Source organism: Nomia melanderi, chromosome 3, assembly GCF_051020985.1.
Source record: "Nomia melanderi isolate GNS246 chromosome 3, iyNomMela1, whole genome shotgun sequence".
NCBI lineage: Eukaryota > Metazoa > Arthropoda > Insecta > Hymenoptera > Halictidae > Nomia > Nomia melanderi.
The window spans coordinates 11685015-11705122 of NC_135001.1; the positions used below are offsets into that span (position 1 = coordinate 11685015).

Genomic DNA, 20108 nt, shown 5'->3' on the forward strand with positions numbered 1-20108 from the left:
AAATTTCGGTAAACAAAGGGTTCGTTTAATTGATGGGCGATCTCCGATGAATACCAGCTCCCATTAGCTTCCATCTTCCGCGGGCGTTCGCTTTCCCCGTGTCCGGGGCCAAATTTACGGCCACGCGTTGGCAAACTCACCCGCACGGCCTCTCCGTGAACAGTATATAATTAGGATGCTCCGCGGGGACCCTCTCGACGAATTTCACGCAAGTGAAGTTCTCCCAGTGTCTCATCGCCTGTTTGAACAGCGCTTTGTGCGCCCCGGAAAAATTCCCGTCGATCTCGTACGGTATCACCCCGTGGTCCCACACGCGCTCCTTGCGCGCCGTCGCTGCCCTCCTTGTCCTGCTCGGGAAACCTTGCCGCGTGGTACCCCGCTTGTTCGCCAGGTACTTCGCCTTGTGCTCCACCTCGTAGAACTCGATCGAACGGAGCCGACGGTCGTGCAACGACACCACCTCGTCCGAACTGTCGTTGACGTTGTCGGGTCTAATGTCCGGGACCTTGCGACGTCGATGCCTCCTTCTCGATAATCTACGACAAACGGAGATCTTGAGTTAGATCATTGGACAAAGAGAAATCGTGCGATAGGGGTAGGTGATATCGAAGAAAATGTTGAGATCTTTTATTATAAACATGGTTATGTTATTTTGTAAAAAGCTGCCACGTTCTAAATGTTATTGATGCTTAACAAACAATAAGATATATTTATGAAAAAAAAATATATATATATTTATTTATACGGAGAATAGTTAAATAGGTTAACGTAGAGGATTTTGTATAATACTTAAGGAAATTGAAAATATTTGACAGTTTCAATGTCAACTATGATCAGTAGAAATGAATACGCATTACTTCTCACGTTCATAAATTATATTTACGCAATATCGTCTATAATAATAGATTATAATAATTAAGTAATAATATTTATTTATGTTAAAAACCAGTTGTTCGCTTTTTTCGAAAAGTACAAAATTTTGAGTTGTGACTCTATTAAAGCAAGGAAGCAATATCTGATTTAACAAGTTGATCGCTAAATCAGCAATTATTAAAAATTCCAAACAGTTGAAACTATGTTCTTAATGGAACAGGCACTGAGAAATCAAAGTTTTTCACAACGATTCCTCTCCTAATCTTCTTAACATTAAAAACTGTTTAAACACATAAAAATGTAATTTTGATGGTTCGTTTCACATTAGCTCTTCTGATTATTATCTTATGCGAATGATAACAATACCACTATATGTTCGTTCACATTAATTTTATACATTTTAAGCCATGTTCCAAATTTCCTCCACGTAGAAACTCTACATTACAGATTCCATCGTTCATCGAGCAGCTCGAGCAATTACAAAAAGCCCCAGCGTATCAAGCAGCGTTCACCGAACAAAACCCCATGGAACCACTCGCAAAAAGATGTTTCAATTAAACGAAACTTTGATCGACCGGCAAACTTCCACCCCGTCCTATCGTAAAATCATAACCGAGTTACGCTCTTTTTTTTTGATACTCTCATCGAAGCGTCCTAAAAAAAGAAATTCTGAGTTAATTTCCACACTCTATCCTGCATCCTTTACGATCTGTAACGTTATTTATACAACACGGAAGACGTTGAGTCGTTCCTCTTTTTTCAATCTCTTTCTACCATCATTTTCCACCCTGCAGAGAAAAAGGAAGCAGAGGAATCCGGTCCCGTTTGAAAAAGAACGGTTCCACCCCCGGAAAATTTACTCGCCACCGACATCGAAACGTTCAACGTGAGAGAGCTCGTTAAAAGATCGGATAGACTTGTAAAACCGGAAAATTTACGAGGTAACCGTCAAAATGTTTCACGTTGTCCAGAATGTAACGGACCTCGTTCGAGGAAACAGCTTCCCTCTTATTAACAGTTTATCCGCTGCAAGCCTATTAATTGGTTTTTAGATTGCGAATACTGAACAACCGATAATATATTTAAATTGCGCTGCTCTGAAACGAAAGAAGTCAAAGTAACATAATGAGATTCCGTCGTATTAGGTTGTAGTTGGAACTTCACATTTAAAATGGCAAGCTAAGCTTGGAAGATCAAATGTGTTTGTTATTATCAGTCTCTAAGGTATTTGAGTTCAGTATTTAATGTACTTTCGATTATTATATTGTATTCTGTTCATTTATCGTATTCATTTTGAAATCCTTGGAATTTGGGGCGAATCGGATGTCTCTCACTTTTCAGTTTTTTGCTCATAAAACAGAGACTTTTAAGTTTGAAAAAGTTTCCTCTATTGATATTGAAGCCGAATGTGTATTAATAAGAAATTAATAAAAGATAGGTTGATTCTAAGTTTTAAATATTAGTTTCTCGCTGTTAAATCTGAACCGATCCGATTCGCCGAAGAAAAATTACTTTTCTATCATGAATTGTGGCACTTCGGAGCAAACGTAGACATAGAATGAGCATGAAATTTTTAAATTTCCTTATGAATTCTAAATAATAAATAAAATAGTTCTGTCGCGCGCAGTTTTGGCAGAGATCGTAGCGCAAGGAGTTGCTATGAATAACTGCTAAATAAGAAAACTGAGACCAGACATTTTGACGGTGCGGTAATTCTAGTAGTAATACGCTATCTGCGTAACATTGAATATTGCTATCGGAAGTTCCCGGTTCACCAGTACTCCCTTGACCATTATTGTCGTGTAAATAGCAATTTCCGCGATGCGTACCGGCCCGGTATCTGATCGTAAAATGATCAGACGTTTCAACGGATAATCAACATTGGTCATTGTTGTTGACTAAGTAAATAGCGGCCAGATAACCACCGGTACAGTTGACCGAGCCAGCCGCCGAGTTCGGAACTCGAATTCCGGCAAAATAGTTCACCGCGAACGCGGGAGTTGATACAGGACCATTGTGTGCGTGCTGTTCACCATCCAAGTATCCGGCACCATAATTGGAGTATAGTCGGGAAGGAATTATGAATTGCAGGAATATACGTTGCCTTCAGTCTTTCACTCACAGTGGAGCACGAAAGTGTTCGTAGGCTCTGCGGAGAATTGTCAGTATTTTACCATTTATGATTTCGCGAGAGAAAATTGTACAATAATCTGGTTGGGATTGTTTTCAAGCGAAAAGCTTTTAATTTTATTGTCCCTACTCTGCCATCTTCAAACTTGTTTTTTCATCATGTGGCAAGTACAAAAGTAACAGTATTTTTTTGTATGTAAATTGTAAAAATTCAAATGTCTTTAACCCCTTGCGTGGAAATGACGAGTCTTACACGCACGTGTTTTCCGTGCGTAGCTTGATTTTGTAATTATGTTGTTATTTTTTAAATCTAACGTATCATAAGCAAAATAATTGTCCTATATTCATAAATAAATTTAAATGAAGCGTCAAAGTTTCAGATTTTTCTTGTAATAGTTATGTCCACAGTGTTACGACAAAATTGAATAACTTAAGTAAAAACACTCGGGATGAAATAACTTATAAAGCAAGGGGTTGAATGATACTGAATAATTTTTGTATAAATAAATTTACTGCGGTTTTGAAGATTGAAGTCTACTATTTCCAATGATTCCCTAGAACTTGTAGTACAAAATACACAAAATGGAAAAATATTATATTAAACCATTTAATTGAATTGAATTATTGTTCGTCTAGCTGAATGTCACGGTAATATTATTTATAATACAGAAATATCTCCCAATAATCATTGTTTAATTGAGTGAACTATAGTAATTCGATTTGGTAGGGTGTCACCGGTGATCCCAATGGCATTCAACATGTTTGTAAAGAAAATTAGTCTACATACTTGCGTAAAATAGGTAAAAACAAAATTCGTCGCACAAGACTTTGACAAACCTCTGAATTCATCTTCAATGAATGAATCAAATCAACGAATCCTCCCGATTTCATGGAGTGGTGGTATAATAAATACTTTTATGAGCAACCGCGCACATCGGGACCAAGTAAGTGCTGAATACACGATTGTGTAACCCAAAAAGAAATACAACAGAGAATCGGTAGAACGAGTCAGCCTCAAAAACAGCTGTTCACGGTATAAAAATGCACACGAAATGCGCCAATAAAGCGAGTGGATCGCGATACACGTGGATCAAATGCAACACGATTCCACAGTTTTTTACGATATCGGTTGAAATTACTCCGGCCGCGGACCAACTAGTTTTTTTCCGGTCACACGAACCCGTAGGCACGGTTTCCTTCCATTTTCCTCTGTTTTCCTCTCTTCTCAACGGCAGCAAAAAAATGTCATAGATAACAGACAATTGCCAGGTGTCAAGCGTCAAATTTGATGAAACGCTGAATATTCATGGAATGCATAATACCATCCCCCGGAAAAGTTCAAAGCTTTTTCGATGACACACTTCTTTCCGACAAAATTACGAAGGAACTAACAAAAGTTCGGCGAAAGGTGTAATACGCATTTCATGGAGATGAACGGTGATCAACGGTAGGAAAAACAACTTCTGCTCTGAATCAATTTATGGACGGTGGTTTTAGTGATTTCTTAATTATCAGATACAGAAACTTTTATAATTGCTTTGCAGCTTGTGTATCTTTTTAGTGGGAAGGGTAGAAGTTTCTTTGGGAACGTTTCTCAAGAAATTTCTCCGATGTTTAAAGCTGTGATTTTGATCATTTCTACCTTTAAGTGTTAAAAAGCTTAAGCATATTTGCTTGTGCTTCTTTAATTACCGGACGATACAACTAAATTACACTTTAATACTTATAAAAATATATTAAATGAAATATATTTATTTACGAAATACATTTAATTGTGGAGTTGATAAAATACTCCAAGCGTTAAAAATGCTTTCTCGCCGATCTGAAATTATCAGAATCTTTCATACCTCTATCTCCAAAATTCCAGATCTAACGGCACCCTTAAACTCTCGAAATTCTCTGTTATCACCAAAAAATCTGCAAACCAAAAGACCCTAAACGACTCTCAAAATCCAGGAATAATTTCGGTTTCTATTTTCTTCGATCTTCTTGGTACTCCGGTCTAAACAAAAGTATGCGCAGAATCCTTGAAGCTGTCCGGACGCTCAAGCAGCACAGTACTGGAAGTTAGAATTTATTCTGAAACCTTTGAAACCCTCGAATGACTCACCAATGCAACGATTTTAACACTATACAGTTTCAGGTTTCGGGACCCTAGACATCTGTTCTATCGAATTTCACGACCCAAAGAATCCATCGTATCGAATTCCATGATCCCCAGAGTTGGCAGTAATGTGCCCTACATTCCGAGGGATCTATTTGTACTATTGGGTCGCACGATCCTAGGGTTATATCGTAAAATACTACACGGATAATTTTGGAATTGGCGGAAAGTAAGGACAGGAGGATTACCAGGTGTCGGTGTTACAGAGAATAGGTGCCAAGAGTTTGGCGGTCGGCAGCAACGAATGTCACGACTCTAGGATAGTCGGTAAGACCCAGCTAAAGTGTTCGACAGTATCGTGTCATTTGTTTCGGGATCAACGTTATCGGATTCCCACTTTTTCTGTGTCTTTGTTAACCTTCTTGCCTTCAACCATTGCCTCTTATACGTGATACAAGTTTATTGATTCAAATATCATTTTCTAGTAAGACGATATTTGTTCTTGTTGAATTAGAGGAGAATAATTATTTGAAATATTATAAATAATATATTTCTGATAGAGCTGAAGAAATTATGAAATTACGATTGGTATTTACCTCTTTTTACTTGTATAGCTTGGAATGTAAAGATGGATAATGATGATGATCAATACTTTTAAAACCTTTTGCTTAAGTACCAAAATTCAACGAAGAAAAAACACGATATAAAGTAGATGTATAGATTGGTAGAGTTGGTGATCTTTTGAATAATAGTACTCTCGAACAGATTTGAATTTCTTTTATGTGCGCTAATATTCAATAAATGATTCTTGTACATTTTCGTGCGCTAAATACTTGTCAAACTTATTTGCATAGGTGTCGATATTTAAATTCACTGCAATGAATGGTGTGTTTGGAACTCTAGTAACTGTAATATAAATAATTAACTTTCTAATGTCGAGACAGACTTGTGATAAAGATTTTTAAGTCAAGTTTAATTATTAGTAACAAAAAAGTAATATTGTGTTTCAACTTAATGAATAGCATTCGTATTTAATCTTCATAATGAACGTGTACTTCTTAATGACCATAGAAGTCTCTTTGTTTCTAGTAAATTGTTAAGAAGAAAGTAACTCTAGTAAGCGGATTAGAGAATAGCCTCGATAGTGTTTCATAATGGCGTCCCTACTGCAGATGTATTCGATGAAGGATTAACAGCATTATTGAGGATACTGAACGCGTTGAAGTTACTAACTGGTCCAAATGCGCATAATTACGTGGTCGTGGATAACGCCAGACAATTAAGCGTTTCTGATCGAGTAACAGTGGAAAATTCGAAAGAATAAAGATTTGAAAACAGCGATGAATAGCTGAAAAAGAGAATGAAACAAATAGAGAACGATAATAAAAATGATTACATGAGAGTAGTATTGATAATATCATATAAGAGGAAAAAATTTCATTATGCACCAGCATCTATAACTCGTGTTTCCAATTTTAAACGCATTTCCTTCGAAACAATGTCTTTAAAATCTATTCACTTAGCAAAAGTTTCATTAAATTTGCTCATCTATAATTATTTAGTTTTTGTGAAACCGTTTCTATAATATTAGTTCATTTTATTAATTGAAAAACACGTATATCATTTCACAGATCATAGTCGAGAACGTTCAATATTTTCGAACGACTGTGATCATATGCTTATTTTTATGTGTCAGATAAACAAGCTTTTCAATTTTCCTGGCGTTGGTAAGCCTTGCACTAAAAAAAGTATTCCACAAAAATAACCGCCGTATGACGTCAAGTAAACAGAATTTTTAACGAACAAAATTTTATCGAAAATTTAAAATCGCTGCTATTTATATCCGTTGGAGACAAAAAAACTACATATCATCCTCCCCACAAAAGAAAATCCGTATGTTGGTTTAATTCTTGGTACGTGTAACCCCTTAATCGTGTAAATGTACTCGCGGTAAAATGAAAGCTTACAACGTGTTCTCCAGAACAGACTATTTGTATACTTGTAACAATTTGTAGTAATCTAGCGCAGCGTTTCTATTAACCCCATTGCATCCTGGGTCTTCTTCGGCGTAATCTGTTCGAATCATTTCTACTTTATTAAGTACTCATCTTTTTTTTTAATTATATTTTAATTTGAAAAGAATAAAAAATGTCGTTATTAGTGTTCCTATTTTTCTAATGGCATTTTTAATGTGTATATTACGTACATTTGTATATGTTATATACATTGTTACGATGATTATTAACGATGATTCAAGCATAATAATTGATTCGATAATAAATTATCTTTCGTAATTTTCAGTTGTCATCAATTTACGATTGAAACTGAATTGATTACGACGAGTTCTAATTAATAATTACGGGTACTAAGTTAAAATGTAATAAAAGTTCTATTTTAATTATTAATTTTTATATAATTATGCCACGTTTTGTCCACCTATATACGAAACCATAAAAATCTGAACAAAGCGTTCACTACCATCGTGTATCTCGCGGTCAGACAGCCTGTCCATCCTCTCGCGATACATATTCATGTACAGTGGTAGTGCAAGAACAAAATAAACTTGCAAAAAGAATGCTAAGCTAGCTCTAGGAACACTGCTCTCTCGAAGCCAGTTTAACCCACGGTAGCAAGAGCGTGCCTAGTATCTACCAAGTAAATATTTCATACACCTTAACACTAAAATTACAGAATAGTCGAACTGATTAATTTTTAGTATTTTTACACATTATGAAAGTACATTTATGTATTGCGTGAATTATGTTTTATATGAATTATAATTATATTTTACTTTGCGTGTTGCTATATCAATTCATTTAGTTTTCCAAAAAAGCAGCTGTATCTTTTCAGTAGTTACAGAAGAAGAAATCAAGAATACGTTATTTTGACCGATGTGGTAGAACTAGAGTTAAGGCTAATTCAAACTGACAAACTTCGTCTGCTGATTGTCCGCATACATTGTCTGTCGATAGTCGAACAACATCGTTGAACTATGCGTGCAGACTTTTCTATAAATAATGTTATGATCCACATCAGTTAGTGTCCCCAATCATATCTTTGAATAAGGCTGTTGTCGCATTTGTGATGCACATATATTTCTAAATTTATGAAGAAAGAAACAGGAAACTATTAAACCATGAAAACTATGAAACTATCATGAAGTATTGGTAACTAATTGTCCGTTACCTTGATCACGACCGATAGATCAAGAAAGCTCTAAGTGGTCAAAGGCAAGTGTCATCTAGGACTTATTATTCGTTTACTACCTGACGGCTAATGGAACAGCAGAGCAGGAAGAGGGATCTTCCGCGAGCGTGTCGTTAATCGTATTGCCGAATAACAAATTAGTATGGAAAATCAATTAAGAAAAGATGAAAAGTGACCACCCATACCCGTATTTCTCAGCGTGGCTATCAAATGATAGACGGACTATACTCATCGGAGATGACTTGATGTCTAGCGAGACGGTAAGAGGGATTTTTCGCTAAATGTTCTATTTGTAGTTTTCATTGGTTATTAACCGTCTTGATAAATAGCACATTGGTATCGAAAATGAGATGGAAAAAGATGAATAGTAAATTAATATCGAAAAATAAGACGAGAAAAAACAAAAGTTGACCAATTAGATCTGTATTTCTTAACCTAGCCATCAAATGATAGATAGTATACTAATGGAAGATCTTGTAAAGGCAAGGAGGATCTTCTGTTAAATGTTCTATTTGTAGCTTTCATTGATTACGCGTAACCGTCTCGATGAATAGCAAATTGATATCGCATTCCTTAGCCTAGCTGTCAAGTGGTAAACGGACAATATTATAGCGTGTCCGCGTTTAAATCCGACTGAACAAGTGACACCGAGCCCGCGGGCAAGAAAACGAGCCCGAACCCGAGCCGGAACGGGGGCGACCGGTGCCAAAGGGGCGCGGGAAAAATGTGGGGTGCGCGCCGAGGGGAGTGACACTTTGAAAAATACTTTCACCCCCCGCCCCCGTCCCTCCGCTAACCGCCCTGCTCTCGCGTAAACATATCGGAGTAAGCCGCGGAACGAGGCTCACGCGTGGCGCCGGCTCTGCCCCTCGTTTATTAGTACTAATTACCGTTGGGGGCGTAATTCTCCTCGGATTCTCCGTTCCTCCCGCGCCCGACTGCCGCGTATGGGGTGAACCACCCTTCCAGCGGCGACTCTCGACCAGGCAGGCAGGCAGTCAAGCTCCACGCATTTCTGAATCGGTGCCGGCATTACAATTAATTAACGAACGAGCGAGCTAGCTAGCTAGCGAGCTGCGTCAAGGGTGCGCGCAGGCTGGCGAACAGAGGCAACAACCATGCTTCGCGCGTACGAATCGTAGAAATTTTCGCGCAGGTGCCGGAAAAAATCGGGAGACACGCAGGAGGATTCCAATGGCGGTGAAAAGTGTTTCTTTAATCTTTCAGCTGCTATAGTGCCACTAAAGTGACTTTCGTGTATACCATCTTTTTGAACGGTACGCCACTATAGTGGCACAATTCTTTCTATGTCATCGATAGCTGTGCATGTTACAGTTTAATGTAACGTAACTGTACAGTGACAAATTTTATCAGTCTCAAATTGCAGTGCTACGTTTATGATACGCAGACCGCGTTAAAAAAGTTAACTCTTGAATGGTCGGGGCATCCGTTGGACCCATTTTGATTAACCGTTAGGAAATCATTTGATGGCTGGGTTGAGGAATGTGGATCTGATTGGTCAGTTCTCATGTTACTTCGATACTGATTCGCTATTTGTAAATGCGATTACGTGTAAGCGGTCAAAGGAAAGAAGGATAAGAGCTTCGTGACGACTTAGGTATGAGAGAGGTTAAACCTCTCACTATTTGTGTTGTTCGTAGTTTTGATTGGTTACATGTAACCGTATCATTAAAGAGCAAACTATCATCGAAAATGAGATGAGAAAAGATGAATGCTGATCAGTTAGACATTTTTTATTAAACGCAGCATATAATCTTTACGGAACATTAATGAAAAAGGCAGCAATCTTGTCATTTTTCTAGATGTTATATCATTCAATAGAGCTTTGAATGAAAGCACACGTGAAAGTAATCTACTTTTATTTGCGCAGTATATAGAATGTTGGTCGTCACAATTGAATGTGCAGAATGAACTGATGGATTAAGTAAACAAAATAATAAAAAAACGTATGAACACATTTCTCCTAACAATTCTTCATATGTGGTTTCGCTGGACACTACCGATCTTTTCCGTTATTTTTCTTTGCGGTGCTTGAAGGGTTAACGGCGTCCCATGGTGCTTTTCGAGGTTTATCGGGTTTACGATCGCATCCGCTAGATACTCCACCGGGTCGGCTTACGCTTTACGATTGAGTCCCTTCCCGGTTCTTATGAAATGAAAACAAGTATTCGCGGTTGGGGAGGGGAATATGGAGTGAGGAATTGAAGTTATTGTGTCTTTTGTAGAGCTGTCACTGATGTTCTGGAATGCATGGCTTTTTCACGGTTTAACACTTTGACCGTCGTATCAACATGTCAACACGCGTCATAACTTTTTATATAGATTCAAAAATTAAGTTTCTTGGTGACATACTGGATGAATTGAATTTTGTTGAGTGTACGAGATGCAAGAAAGTTAAAGGAACAGTCATTGTGAAAAATGTTGACTTCTGAAGCCTAATGAAAGCGATTTTACCATTTGTTTCATATACGTGCAATTAACAAAGATTTTTAGAAGGGATATTAAGATGTATCAACTATACATTCATCTTTTTCCTATTGTGCCATGTCAATTCCAAACAAGTTAAAAAAAGATTAGAATCTATTTCATTTAGAGTATCTTTAAGTTTTTCAAAGCCAGGTTCTTTCTAATGGGAACATCAGTTTTAAATATCTCGAATTGGAAGTTGCAAGTAAAGAATTTAATTATCTAAAAAATAAATTGTCGGTACATAATTTCATTATTTTCTAATATTTAAGAAATCGATATCTAATTTAGCTATCTATGAAAACGTTTTTAATGCTTCTAAAATTCCTCGTCTGCAAAGGGTTAATCTTTTGAAATATGTAATACTCTATTCCTGACTTAGGAGCCGAATCGTTAACTGTGTTCCGCGATAAAATGATGGGATATGTTGGAGTTTTTAGTGTATTGAAACTAGTTTAGTGTACGGGAATTCTGAACACATCTGCATAGGACAGAGCGAAGCACAGAGTGATTCCAAACTTTCGATTGGTAGTCTCCATGCGTATGTAATTCGGTGGAGCATGACGAGCACTTCAATTAAAACGGTGAAGCTTCTTTTTCATTTTTATCCTGAATCTTCGAATAGTCCCCTGACTGCCAGACACATTTTTCTCATTTTACACAACCATATTGAAAATTTGTTTGCAAAATCGAAATTTTCCCTATATCATATATTTATAATAGAAGGTTAAGTAAAATAGGTAGATACTGCGAAAATGTGAAACTTTATGAATACCTGTAATCCCTTTATCGAAAATTAGTGTCATAACTTAAATATAAGGTAACATGTGTCAGAACTTAAAATTAAAATAAATGTTTTATTGATATTCCTAATAAGCATCTTTAGCTTATTACCAAATGAAAGATTTCCAATTTTTAGAGAAATTTGAAGAGATAAAAGCAACTCTCAGTATTGACAAGTACATTAAATCGAAAATCTTAGAAATTGTTGGAGCTAAAACACATCGCAAGCGATAAAACTGTTAATTTTGATAATAAAGATATTGAAGATTTATAAGAATAGTAAATATCAAAAAAACTTTATTTATTTAAGTAATATATGAAAAAATAACAATTTTAATGTTCTTCATGAAACGTAAATCCGTTTTCCTGAACGTTTGTCTGTGAAAAGTGTGTGCTGAAGCACAAAATACGAATAAACTGAAGTTTTTATTTTTGCATTATAAAAAAGTTATCATAGTTAAACTTCCCCCGCATTTTCTGCGAGACAGAGTCCTAAAAAGCGTAAAATCGGAGAGGTAGTAAAGTTTCATTACGTTTTAAGTAATTATGTTACGATGTTACGGAAGAAGTTTGGAGTTATTAAAAACACTAAAAAACTCCACGGAGATGGAGCCTCATTTTTCAGCAGGATAGTGCATCAGTGCGTATCGTTAGAGATGACGTACAATATCACTTACATTCAATAATAAGTAGACCAGAGGATATTTATGCAATTTCGTGTTCTCCGCCAATTTCTCCTATTACGCGATTCAAGTTACAAGTAAACCGAGGATTTCACTCGTTTTGATCCGAGTGTTCTCCATGGCTCGTTTACGAAGCTAAAATCTTCGGATCACATTACCATAAAGTACTAGCCGAAAGTTTCAGAACACCCGATGAACACGTGAAAGTGCTTAAAGATTTTTTTAAGAAGTCAATTTGAATAACTACGACTAATTAGAATACGATAAAGGGTAAAAATTTCGGAGAAATATCAGTAACTGTTCCCAAAGTTGAAAACTCCTGTTTTTCGGTAGCATGTATAAAATTCTGTACATATATATTCCGCGATTTAATAACGACATACATATTGTAATCATAATAGGCGTTTCGTTTTGAAAGCTTGAAGCAGATTTCTTTATTTAAATTTCATTTATTATTTCAAAGAATACATTTGATAGTTTCAGAGAAAGTGTTTCGTCAAACATAGAAACGCGTTTCTCTTGGATTTAGGGTTAATTGCATGACCCTGGCTTCTAGCCGGAGGCTTCAGCGATGCGTCTTGCTTAAGACCGCATCTAACAATAAGTACTGCAAGCAACAAAACACGGTCCATTGTTTCGATTGCACCGATCTTGTACGGTGCGCCGCAAATGCACTCCGTGATATAAAATGTAACGATAATCGAGCAATTCGCTCTAATCTCGGGACCCATTAAATCCCCATGTCGAAACTTTCAACCCTCCGCCGGTTCAGAGGTTTAACCAAGTCCTGCCGATAGCGGAGTCGTTCGTGGTTGATAGTTTTATCGTAAAACGGAAGTGGTACTAAAAGAAAATAATTCTTCCTTTATCAAGAATATCGTTTTTCCTGGTTCGTCAAAGAATGTTCGTTGAAATTATAGCACATTGAAATAACGTTTCAAGCGTTCGAAACATTATTCGAAAATTTGAAGAGCATTTTATAGTTTCTAATTATTTCAAATGTATACATCAGATCATTGTATCCAAATGAGTTTTCATTCATACAAATTGTATTATAAGTGTCATTTAAATTTATCGTGCGATTGTCTACATGAATTATTTTAGAAATTAATGACGTATATATTATAGAATTATTTATAAAAATTGTTTCATGAATTCTCCATAAGCTTCGTGCACGATTTTATAAATAATTCATAAAATTTATATAAATAAGTTATTTCATAAATTAACGGCACGTGTATTGTATTGTATAATTATTTGCATATATTATTTGTCTGAATTTATGAGGCAATATGTGTAACGTGTTTTGGTTCGAATCAATTTATCGCGGGGATTATAAAAGAAGAAGAGAAATATTTACGAGCAGAATTTGTTCGGAAAATGTCATTCGTGCTATTTCGTCCGATTTCGGGGGTAATGCTGCATTCTCATTGATAACAAATGCCCCACGCCTGCGAAACCTTTTCATTGGGCCGCATGTATGCGCGGACGTGAATTTCGTCACGAAGTATGACCACAATTGAAATGAATTCTATATTTCTCCCCTACGAATGCGCAATGACGCGGTGCATGTTCTTCAATGAATTTACGAACTCCGCCATTTCCTAGTTATTCAACGCGGCGATGAATGTTTATTTCATTCCTTTCGTTCGGCTTTATAGAAAATCACGATAAAAGTGACCAACATTCTACACAATGACAGAAGTATTTATACATCTATGAATTTTCTATTAAACTTATCCGAATTCTTAATAAATTATCGACAGACAACATTGATATTTTTACATTCGTATAGTTGCTCATACGTAATTTTCCCAAATTTTGAACTGCGAGTAACCTAATTAACAAAATCACAAACACCCATTTATTAACCCTTTGCACTCGAGAAGTGACTCTCAGTCACTATTTTATCTGATATACCAAAATTATAAAGTCTTACACACAATATTAACCAGTTAACTGCGTTTGACGAATATACACCATCATCTTAAAGCTTTAAATGTTACTAATCCTTTCAACGATGAATTCTTTACGTTTTCAGATAAATATGTAATTCTCCGCTGTTTTGCTTTGGTTTTTTATTCAAATATACCCTAGCTGCATTCGTCCTGCATTTTTATCGAGTACACATTTCATTTTTTGAATTTGTTGTGCTCAGAACAGGAGACTTTTCAAACTAAATTCTACGGCGAGCAGGTTAAGCTTCGTATAATCCATAAATATGTGAAATATTGAAATAACAATGTTTCTTAACTCATGTGTATTCTCTCATTCAATTCGTTTCAAAGAATGTCCCCACTGATTAGAAAATGTTGAATATTTCTTGTAATTTTCGAGTCCAAAGGATTAGCGAATACAAATTTCGTTTGAGGTCACCGTTAAAACCTTATTCCATGATAGCCTCTCTCGATTCATCCAGGTTCAACCGTACTTCTAAACAATCTAAACAACTGACAACAAGATGCGCCGTAATTCACGGGATCACATAAATGTCCAATTCGATTTAAAATTCATAGGGCATTCTCCGAATACGGCCGCGAGCAAATTTGAAGCACGTAAATCCCATTAGATGCGATCTTAAATTCATGGTGGAGTCACGTGACCCGTCGCGTGGCTTCGCCCTTTTCGAAATGTCATCCTTTTCTCTTCCATTCGGTTCCATTGGGAACGGTGCACGGCGCGACGTGGATTTCAATCAAACGATCGCGAGACGCATAGATCATTCTATTAGCTTTGACGTGCGCTAGTTACCACCCCTTTCGGATGTCGATCCATCCTCGCCTCGCCACGCACCCCGCTATAACCGGCAAGCAATAAACCACAATATAATATATCAGTGTCCTCGCCAAATCGAAATAATCCTTCGGAGTCCGTTGGAATTCCGCGATTCACGATTTTTCATCAATCACCGGTAATAGAATGGTCCCCGCGCGCGAGGGGTGTATTTTTTCCTCCGTTTCTTCCTCTGTTTTCATTTTTCCCATTTTATTCTTTTTTTTTATTATATTACGAATATTTCAATCCTCACTTTAACCTGTCGTCGACCCTTGATGCAACTTCCGTTTCCGAGCGAACCGCGCGGGCTCGACGATGCCTCGAGGTGAAACGTGAACCAACGCAAATTATACGTACATACGTTTCGTCGCAATCATTTCGAAATTAATTAATTACCTGGCCGCGCACCGCTAGCCGCAGTTAATCAAGCATTTAATTAATTTTTGGCTCGAACTTCTGTACAACGATAAAACCGTTTGGAGCTCGGAGCGGAGGTTTTTCAATGGAAAAATTGAACGCATCGTTTGCGCACGTTATGTTCCTCCGCGGAGAACTTGTGTAAATGTTTCGGTCGGGATTATTCTGTGAGAACAATGATAATTATTTCGATACATTCAATTCGTTTTTGATCCTACTTTTTTTCTTTTGCTTCATTTGTAACGAACTTGGTGGGTGATTCGTAGCCGGATTTTGATACAGTTTACGGAAGTTGTACAGCCTAATATACGGCATTTTAAAGGTGTAAGAAAGTTTTATCTTTCGACAGTTAATATACTTGCGAAAGAAAATTGTTTCATTGATGCAGAAAATGGGACGCTGATGTTATACTTTGGAAAACCATCGATAATTAACGCAGAATCTTCGATGTTTTCAAATGTAAAATTGTAAACTCTATATTACTAATTTTTTAGTAATTATCTATTTTAATCATGTTCCAGGTAAACGCTAATATTTCCTCAACGATTGTGAAGGAAACAAAATAAAGCAGCTCCGAAAGACACAGCGCAAGAACATTCGTTCGGATCGGCGGCAATCGAAATCAACGTAAACCTTCGGCAAACAATGTTTATGGAATATAATACCCGTCGCATTGACGGGCCTCGTAAATCCGCTGTTAATTGAATTCTTCGCGTTCTTATCTGCGAAGTCCGAAACACAATAAAACACGGGCGCATTGCTTTCGCGCTGCGCCCTCCTTCCACTGACAACAAATTAAATTCGATCCCATCTAGAGTTAATAGAGCTTTCCCCGGCATTCGCACGCGGGCATCGTTTTAATCGAGGTCTGTTGAATGGCGCCTTAAATTCCTCTCCTTTCACACGTCCATTCAATTGTCCAGGTGACAGACAACGGGCCGCGATAACCCGGTGTCCCTGATAACTCAAGAGCCGAATGGGCGGAGGGACGCCAGGGGAGTTGGGGGAGGAGCAGGACAGTGCCGGTCGACGCAAGAACGGAAGTCACGGAGGACAGCGGAAAATGATGAGTTACGGCACGCCGATCCACCGATCGAACCGCGTATTCGCTGAATACGAAATTCACCCCGGATCGATCACGATAAATCACTCGTTCTCCGTTTCACTGCCTCCCCCCTCCCCCCTCGACCTCTTCTTGACTTTTTCCGCGGCGCCCGCTTTCCTGTTTCACCTTTTTTGCCACTTCATTCCGAAGAAAGTTGAAACGGGAAAGGGAAAAACAGCGAAGGGATGATGCGGGACACCGGGGGAAGGATGGATGGGGTGAAGTTAGCCGTGACACGATCGCTTCCGCGGGTCCTTCAATGAAAAACGTTTAAGCTCCGATTAGATTGGACTTTTACTCGTCCCCGCACTGGCCCGTCTCTTTTCTTCTTCTTCTTCTTCTTCTTCTTCTCCTCTTCTTCTTTTTGCTCCAATCCCGCGAAAGGAATTAATGCGACTCGGCCGTCGTCCTTCTCCGCCCAGTGCTGTCTTGCGTTTACAACTTGGAAAATTTCGCGGACGACCCCGGGAGAGGTGAATTACGGGAGCTTGTTATCGCTAAGTAATTAACGTGCTCGCGGTTCTTTTTGCCTTCGGTTGAATTTAACTGTTTCCGCGGTAACTCGATCGAGATAACGACGGCGTAATCAGACTTCTGGCTGGCCCCGCGATAAGTTGGGAGAATTTAATTAGTAATGAGGGATGATATTGTTGATAGCTTGAGACGATCGAGGTTGAAGCGTTGCACGGGATTCAATTAATGGTAGCTGATCATCGATGCGAAAGTAAATGGAGTGTGTTGAGTAGACGTTCTTCATGTGCTGTATTTTTTTGAGAACGTTTAATTGTAATTTCAGGTAAATATTATTCTTCTGTAATCAATTATTATATTTATGAGCAAACATAGACATAGAATATGCCTAGAAATTTTCTCTTTTTTTAATAAATTATCAACCCTTAACGAACCAATGCCGCAATGTAGTTAACATGGCACTTTTATTTACTGGGTCCAATGTCACGTATATGCCGGTCAAAATCATTTTATTATTTTTATCGCGTAGTATTAAGTATTGTGCTAGGTCACTTCTGTGAATTTGTTTCCGCTTGTTATCTATGTTACGGTACTTTTTGACGGTAAGTAAACTTGAAACACTTCCGGTCCGTTAAGGGTTAATGAGAAAATAGTGTTATCAGTTAAAATTAGGAAAGAAATCATAGGACAAGAGGTTAAACAAAATCATGTTCTCGAATGAGTTAGGAATGTTCAAAGGAAAGAAAATACTTGCGTGTTTCGGGAATTTTGCCCTATAAAGGGTTAACGTGACGTAGCTCGAAGGGTGAGTCGCGCGGAAACGTGGGGAGAAATGCCTGCAGATTCAAGGTTTAACCACGTCAAAGCTATCGGGTCGGGCTTGATCCTCTTCAGAATTCTCTGGAGCTTCATTGGAGAATCACAGAACGATCGCGTTTCATAGTGTCGGATACAGGCCATAAACAAACGCTTTCGTAAGCCTGCGTCAACGTAGCGGGGAACGCTCGTCGAAATACTATGCCACGCTTGTTGATTTCCGAGCAACGTGTTTGAAAAGTTTACCATCAAACACGTAAATTAAACTTACTTTTGTTATTAGTCCTACCCACTGTTCATTGTTTTGCCGCAATTCCCTTGTTCTTACAATGCTACGGAGTTTGCGGTTGAAGTCATTTATGTTACAATAAATAATTGTTCAACTTTAAGAATTCTTTATTATGCACAGCAATATTTGAGATTGAAGTTGTTTATGCTACACTTAATAATTGTTCGACTTTAATTACTCTTTATTACGCCCGGTTATCTATCAAAAGATTTATATGGTGTAAGCCGAGCCAAATTAATGAAAAAAAGTGTTAATAAAATATTTTTGTGAGTGCAGATCGTGGGTAAATTGCAACTTTTTATTTGGTTTTGAATATTGCAGTGCGATCATGTGTAATGACTATATATAAACTAGACTTTGTGATATATCATTAGAATCTTTTCAATATTATTAGTTTGGAATGGTAGAAGCAATTTCGCCTCTACGGTGCATCGGAAAGTGATTTAAAAAACGATTCGCCTGCTATGTCGTTTTGACTACTTCAAACGATGTCCTTTTAAAACCGATATATCGATTTATAATGTATTTACAGAAAATACTACGTGACAGAAATTCATCTTTATTACCTTTGAAATAGTGTGAACAAAGACATTAAGAGTCTCCGACATTTAGTAAGAATTCACCCATTCATCACACATGGAAATACATAAAGTTTGTTATCGTAATGATCACCATAATATTAAAAAAAAATCTGTATAGTTTAACAAAGCCTTATTGATCGTTTAAAGAATCTAATAATCTTCTGTTCCCGTCCAAATGTAAGGAACATCATTTTCTCAGAATTAATTTAATATTAATTAATAAGCAAATGAATTTCAACAATCAAAATCACTATTTGTTCCAAATATTAAAAACATGACAGGAGCACATAATGTAAATAGACATTTATCTACTGTTTTCGAGTTTCAGTAATATTCTTTTATTACGCGCCTCAAATAATTACAATATTCATTTATACTCAATTCTATAATATTTATATGCGATAGATACGTTTTATATGAAAAAAATCTACAGTATACTTATAGAAAAATACATATTCCTTTCAAACCTAAGAAACAGTACCCCATATGAAACTTCACGTTAGAATATCGGTGATCGCGTTAAATCGAACCAAATCGTCAAAATAGGGCACAAATCTTATTTCTAATCCCTGGTAAATTAAACAAATCTTTCAAAAGATTTTCAATTAAGATTGTGCATCTGTACAGATACAAGACTAAGAGACCCTTCGAATCTCGAGAAACGTATTGTTCTAATTTTGATGAAAAAAAAGAAATTGAAAACAAGTCACTCTGATTGCTCGGAAGTTTTAGCGTTAAATCGAAATCGTGTGCCTATAACTATAACCTTTCGGTGTAATATAAATTCAGCGACATTGGTGCAGGAAAAGTACTTTAGAAGAAGTTTATCGAAGTAGCGATGAAAACTTGATTTCCCTGAATACAGTTTTCCAATAGCCATGCTCGTTCCTCCTTCCGAGCTTCATCCTCCCCTCCGATGTTTCTAGCAGATACGCACATAATCTATACACAAACACACCCTCGACCTGGTCAGAGACACGATGGCCGACGTTGACAGGTTATTGGCAGTTCAAGGGCTGAAAATGCCCGGCCGGCAGTATCGGTCCCCATTTTCCAGCTTTACGATGACGACCATTGTTATTGGCATAGTAGCCCCACCAACGGAAAATTGTTGGCGATCGGTTGGGTGGTGAGAGTTAAAACGATGAAGCTGACTATGACCCTCCACAATACACTCGATCACACCACTCTGTTAGAAATAGCGTCTTTTTTTTAGTATTAACCCCTACATCACCGGCGATTCTAGCGATTCTACTGACGGCTCTGACTGGGGTCACGTGACCCATAATCAGTCCGGGTTTACACAAACTTTTCAATTTATGTTTTGTTATTCTGTCGATCGTTTTGTATTGATAAGAAATGTTATGTTAAGTAAATGACAAAAGGT

The 20108-nt window shown here is 37.4% G+C and overlaps 1 protein-coding gene across 2 annotated transcripts in view; it reads right to left on the reverse strand.

Annotated features, from left to right (window-relative positions):
* Positions 1-20108, reverse strand: part of tok (tolloid-like protein 1 tolkin) — a 108700-nt gene that overhangs the window by 17074 nt on the left and 71518 nt on the right. For both annotated transcript variants that reach the window (XM_076365589.1, XM_031979181.2), the window contains one exon: positions 141-536. In XM_076365589.1, coding sequence (XP_076221704.1) covers positions 141-536 — 396 coding nt within the window. The remainder of the gene's footprint in view (positions 1-140; positions 537-20108) is intronic.